The 6123-nt window shown below is 53.2% G+C and overlaps 2 protein-coding genes across 2 annotated transcripts; both read right to left on the reverse strand.

The window, feature by feature from the left end:
- Positions 1-2619: 2619 nt before the first annotated feature.
- LOC135819976 (integrase/recombinase xerD homolog) lies at positions 2620-3315 on the reverse strand. Its single transcript, XM_065333276.1, has one exon. The coding sequence runs from the start codon at positions 3313-3315 to the stop codon at positions 2620-2622; it is 696 nt and encodes a 231-aa protein (XP_065189348.1).
- LOC135819977 (uncharacterized) lies at positions 3315-4274 on the reverse strand. Its single transcript, XM_065333277.1, has one exon. It carries the CDS (start codon positions 4272-4274, stop codon positions 3315-3317), a length of 960 nt encoding a protein of 319 aa, XP_065189349.1.
- Between the last annotated feature and the right edge of the window lie 1849 nt (positions 4275-6123).

The following is a 6123-nucleotide window of genomic DNA, read 5'->3' on the forward strand; positions in this document are numbered from 1 at the left end:
TTCCCCTCCTCATGTTATGTCTATAACGTAGAACCTTCCAGTTGGAAGGCTGTTGGAGTGCAAATCTAAGATGTACTAGAACTGTTAGCCAGTTAGTTGTAGAACGTCACGTCAGGCAAAATAGCACGTCATAGTACATTTGAGATCAGCAGGAAGAAGATGATGACGTCCATGAATCATTAGTTAGTATATGTGCACACAAATCTGCTGTGTGTGTGACTCTGTGTATCAGCTATGACATCAACCCCTGTGGTTCCATGCCTAGCATGTACGTCTGAACCATCCTGCAAAGTTTGAATGACATAGGTTGAGCGTTTGCTCCGCGAAACATACTTTTTGAAATTTTCTTCATAGTACAGTCGTCCCTCTCTAATCCGGCACTTTATAATCCAGCACCCTCGATAAACCAGCACAATTTTCAATAGCCAAAATGTCCTTCATGCACATTGCAGCAGTAAATCAGATTTGTTAATCCAGCACCCTCCCTAATCCAGCAGATTTTCGTGGCACAAATGGTGCCGGATTATAGAGGGACCACTGTATATCTTCCACCATTGAAATTTCGAATTTCTTGCTGAGAGGTGTGGCTTGCAACCTCGATATGGCTTGTTCCAGGCATGCTTTGGAGCCATTCCCTGTTGAAGAAGTGGCGGGGATCTGCCCTGAAACTGCTACAAAAAAAATGACTCGATCTGAGAAAGGGTGAGGCCGCGAATCTCGGTTGAGTATTGAGTATTTCAAGCCTTTTCACGACGAAGATGGAGTTCTTTTTGGAGATGCACGTCACGGCAAAGGACATGGTGTGTCCGACTTCTGGCGTCTGGTGAAGCCAGGGATCATTTGTCCAGTCCGGTCGGCAGCCTAACCGTCGGTAAGCTTGTGTTTGGATCCCGTTTTGCTCGATGTGGTAGATCACAAACACTTTAATATCGCACAAATTGATCTCAGCATCGTGCGTACGGTATTTTATATTCAGAAAATCCCAAAGTGTCTCTGGGTGGCCGTCCTATGCCACGATAAACTCCAATCAGGCTCCTATGTCCTCTGCCTTCATGATTGAATGTCCACTTCGTTTGAACAACGAACACAACAATCGAGAACGGCTTTGCAATGAAAAATACAGCTAAACTGGAGCTGAAAAAATAGAAGAAAAAACGTGCTCAGGATGAGACTCGAGTACACGCATACTCTCCCAGCAGGTGAAACCCAAATTTTTGTGAAAAATGCATGTCGCCGACTGACCAGTAATTTCGCCTGACGGTACCGTCGGTCAGTGTCGTGCAATGTTGTCGCATGAGCTGATTGTTTAGTAACTGGTGGTGTTAGTGGACATTATAGCATGTTAGCTCCCGGCTAAACAAAGTCCCCTCACACGTCCAGAACACAGGCGTTTATAGTATTGAATATGGAATAAGTACTTGACAAGAGAGTAGACAAGAACGAAGGAGAACAGAACTGAACAACAACAACTCTAGAGAACCACTGGTGCATTTGCTCTTCTCTACTGTATTGGTACTCATTGCTAAGGGGAACGAGCGGGAAATACGAATAGTATGTATGTACGTTCCTATTATAAATACACCTATCACACGTTACCAAACGACCAACCAAGCCCCAATCTCGCAAACATGTAAAGAGCGCTGCCTCCTGTGGCTTGGGCACGTTGCCCGGGAAGGACCAGACTCTTACAAGGCACTGCAGCTAGCCCTCAATACTTCGGACATCAAGCGCCCCCGTGGACGACCCCACAAGAGATGGGTCGACAACATCAAAGAAGACCTCAAACCCTCTGAATGTGCCGATTCAGGAATGCCTCCACCTCGCCACCAAAAAGCAACTCTGGTTAACCCGACTGCTGCATGGACGATAAGTGCTGCGAATAGTGATCATGCACCCTGGCCTGAGTAGCTCGCTTGCATGCATACCAACAAGCTAGGAATCAGACCAAGCCGCCGAATGCCCCCAAATTCTGCGTTGGTCAGCCGAATGACCTTAGTGTGGTATTCAAGTGCTTCAGCTACATGTACGTAGTTCAAATGCGTGCCATTCGTATGTTTGTTTTCCCTTAGTGACACTGATAAGGGTTTGAATCGCATGTAGTCGGCAAAAGCAATGGGTGGCATGATGCCATAGGTGGGAGCTATAGCACAGCAACTGAGTGGTGCAGATAACTGATCATAAGTATCAGAGGCGTGCGTGCACAGTCAGTGCTAGAACGTGAGTCGATACGTCCGCGAATGGGCATACCAGCGTGTGCGCAGCGTGTGTACCTGCATGCATGCTTGTGCGGTGTCAGACTGCGGGTGCGTGTACGCGTGCATGCACGTGTGTGTGCATGCGTGGGGGTGTGTGCGTGCGTGTGTATGTGTCTGCGGGCGCGTGTATGTGGGTGTGGCTGTGCTTGCTTGCGCGCCTGCGGACGGTGAACAGTTACTTTCCACAGCGAACATAGTTCTTGTAGCAGGCACTTCGCCATCTGCCGAGTTTCATGATCTCGGATTCGGTGAAGCCGCTCATTGCTCCTGTGGTTGCGGCTCCGGCTCTGAGGCCGTGCAGTGAATACTGGATAGGTGGGTACCCTGCGCTGCTCAGGAGCTGACGGATTAGACGTGTGAGTCTTTATGCAGTTAGGAACTTGCCACAGCTGTCAATGAACAGTGGTCTATTGGGCAGGTTGGGGCGTCTGGAGAGATAGGTATGCATGGCTCTGACCGGGCAAACCGTTGAGTTGGTGGTTGTGAGCCGGACGGAGTGACCCTTGCCGAGTTGGTCGGTCTTGGACTTCTTGATTGTGACCTGTATGGCCTGCGGCGTGATGGAGAGGTCTTCTGTTCGGAGGCCACCGTCTGACATGGTTGTGGCGGTTGTGGAAGTGTATTCACTTGCCCAGAGACACGCAAAGAAGCCCAGGCAAATAGCTGCCCATACCATGGCTCGGTCGGTCGCGTTGAGGTTAGACCGTATCAGGGCATTGCGCATAGCTGCCATGTGGGGCAGGAGGATTGGCTTACTGGCGTTTTTAGTTCGGTTGGCCTGTGCACGTGCCACTCCTTGAACTGCGAGGTCCACTCTTCGCGACGAGAGATCTTTGCCGTTTTCTTTGGCAATTGCCCGGATCGCCGACACATACAAGCGGACGGTTGACGCGGCATTTTGACGCGCCAGGTAGGCTACAAACGCCAGCATGATGGTGTCTGTAATCACCTTGGTGCCGACTAGTTGGCAGAATTGGTGCAGTCGTTTCCAGGCTGTCGCGTATGTGGCACGTGTGGACGCTGACAGGCCTAGCCACTGGTAGGCCTGACCCTCCAACATCAGAGGGAGTAGGTGCTCTCGGGCACCGGAGATGGTGTGTCTTCTTCTGTGGGTGCCAGTCGGCGAAATCGGGCCATCTGAAACCGAGACAGAGAGTCAGCAATCGCATTGTCAGTGCCGGGGATGTGGGAGACTATGACGTGAAAGTTGTGTCGGGCAGCAATGGCAAACAAAGTGCGTACAAGCGCCATTAAATCGGGGCACTTTGTGCGTGAGCGGAGCCAGATGTCGCATACACTACGGTTGTCGCAGTGGAAGCGGATGCGCTTCAGATGCAGCTGCGGTGCCCATGTGGATGCTGCGGCCACGATGGCAAAGAGCTCCATCCACGCGATGGATCTCTGGGATTGGTGCCTCTGCCACCGGTGTTGGAGCCACCGGCCGGCGAAGAAAGCACCATAGCCGATGGCTCTAGATGCGTCCGTGTAGAGGTCCATATCGGCGGCGGCTGACCACGTGGGTTCTAGGAAGAAGGCGACGCCATTCCAGGCAGGGAGGAAGTCAAGCCACCACTGGATGTCTGCTTTGGCGTCTTCTGTGATTCTGATGTAATCATTGGGATTCGGGACCGTCGTGCTGAGATCAATGAGGCGGCGCAGAACCATGCGGCCCGCAGGGACCGCCTTGCAGGCAAAGCTGAGGTGACCTATCAGGGACAACAATTCAGACTTGCGGGCGGTAGGGCGGGTATGTTGCCAAGCCTTGAGGGCAATGAGAAGGTCTCCTAACTTGTCGGATGGGAGGCGGATTTCGAATCGCTCTGTGTCCAGCATGACACCGAGGAATGTCAGGGTTGTACTAGGACCTTCCACCTTTTTTGGATTGACCGGGAAGCCTAAGTCGTGGCAGGCTACCAGGGCATGGTCAAGCTGGTGCTGCGCGCCGATAGAGTCCGTCGCTCCACCAAGGTAGTCGTCTAAGTAGTGGATGACTGGAGCTACGTCGAAGTTGTGCGACATGACACACTGGAGGGCATCTGCGACTTTGTTAAACAGCGATGGTGATGAGCGAAGGCCGAAGGGTAGGCATTTGTCTACGTAATATTGCCCGCGCCAGAACAGGCATAATAGTTCCCAGTCCTCTTTCCGTACTGGACAAATGCGAAATGCGTCTTGGAGGTCGACCTTCCACAGATGGCAGCCGCGGCCGAGGGACCGTGCGAGATTTACGCCGTCGTCGACCGAACAGTACTGTACAGAGAATTTGTCGACAGGGATACCATCGTTCACTGAGTGGCCCTGTGGTGCTGACAGATGCATAATCAAGCGCCATTTTTGCACCGACCGCGACTTCTTGGGAACCACACCCAAACCGGAGACCTGTGTAAGTGGGAAGGGGGGCTCTTGGTAGGGACCGGCCATGCGACCTGCGGCAATTTCACGACCGATGGCAGCATCGACAATGTCAGGGTGCTTAATCGCTGATTTGAGATTACAAGAGACTCGGAAGGTACGGGGACCAGCAAACCCAACATCGAACCCATAAGACAAAGAATGTATTACGAATGAGGCAAAAGCCGGATCAGGATGCTTACACAAAGCGTCATGCAGGTAAGAAACGTTAATGGGGGTTACAGGCGTGTGCAAATGGATTGGCTCGTGAGCGAGGGTGCGTGTAGGAGAGATGTGAGCAGCTGGGCAGAGTGTGTGAGTGCTATTGGCCTGGGTGAGTGTAGAGTTACCGGTGAGTGACTGGAGTGACCGAGTCTCCAAGCTGGGCAACTGCGAGCTATTGGTCGCGGCTGGCGGCGGCTGGCTTTCCTGGGCATGACTTGGCGGGGTGGCTGCCAAAGCATGTGCTGCACTGGTGGCCGTAGCGACAGGCTGCGCGTTGGCAGCGGCCTTGGTTGTAGTCGCGGCAGACAGCTGGGGCGTTTGGCTGAGCGGTAGCCCCTGACCGCTGTGCCGGAAAGGGGCGTTTGGCTGCTGGCCCGTCAGACAGTGAAGCTAGGCTACGGGCGCGGGGGAAGCGAACTGCTAAATGACCTTGCCGGTTGCAGTGACGGCAGGGAGGCAGGATGGAGTTTGTAAACCACTCCGACCAGAGTTCCGGATCTGACGTGGCAAGGCTAGATTTGCTGCGTGCAGCTCTTGCACGGAACGATATGTCGAAGCCAGACCACGCACCGAATGTATAGCGTGCGGCCGCTTTCACGATTGTGCTTTGATACTTGAATAATTCCGGACCTCTGCCGGGGTCGTGGTGGAGGGCTACTTGGGCGAAGGCTGAGAACGCCTCCGACCACGATATCAAGTCTACAACTTTCTTTAGACGGGATGACGACGACATGGCAGATGGCAGATGTGGTCCCCCGTCCCCTGCAAGGTGAACCCACTGTCCGGACCCATGCTCGTATCAAAAGCCAGCTCTCCCAGTACACTACCAAAATCAACGTACTCACGTTTGATAATCTTGTCCGTGAGATGGTCGCTGAGGGCAGGCAATGGGATGGATGGTGGACGCTCTGGGGCGAGCAAATCGCCGTCCAGGAAGAGACTCTCCTGGTCTGGTCGTAGTGCTGAAGCCAGTGAAGGCTGGACATATTCAGGCTCAGAGTCAGGCACCACAACATCACCAGAGACTGGACCAGCCCGCTGTGCTGCTGTTGCTGCTGCTACAGTTGGCTGTGCATGTGGAGGTACCACCGGTAGACCCATCGATGTTGTCAGTGACGTCATGCAGGACGCCACTGCATCTTGCACGACCCGAGAGATCTTGGCAGATTGCTGCGACGTGAACGTGGGCGACGAGTCAGGCTGGGTCGCGGCCGCGGGGCTTTGAGTGGCCGGGACTGACGCAGGACTAGCC

The sequence above is a fragment of the Sycon ciliatum genome, chromosome 6 (genome assembly GCF_964019385.1).
Source record: "Sycon ciliatum chromosome 6, ocSycCili1.1, whole genome shotgun sequence".
NCBI lineage: Eukaryota > Metazoa > Porifera > Calcarea > Leucosolenida > Sycettidae > Sycon > Sycon ciliatum.

Excerpts from the sequence above, each read along its gene's own strand:
- LOC135819976 (XM_065333276.1), bottom strand. The coding sequence starts at position 3,315 with ATGTTGGAGGGTCAGGCCTACCAGTGGCTAGGCCTGTCAGCGTCCACA.
- LOC135819977 (XM_065333277.1), bottom strand. The coding sequence starts at position 4,274 with ATGTCGCACAACTTCGACGTAGCTCCAGTCATCCACTACTTAGACGAC.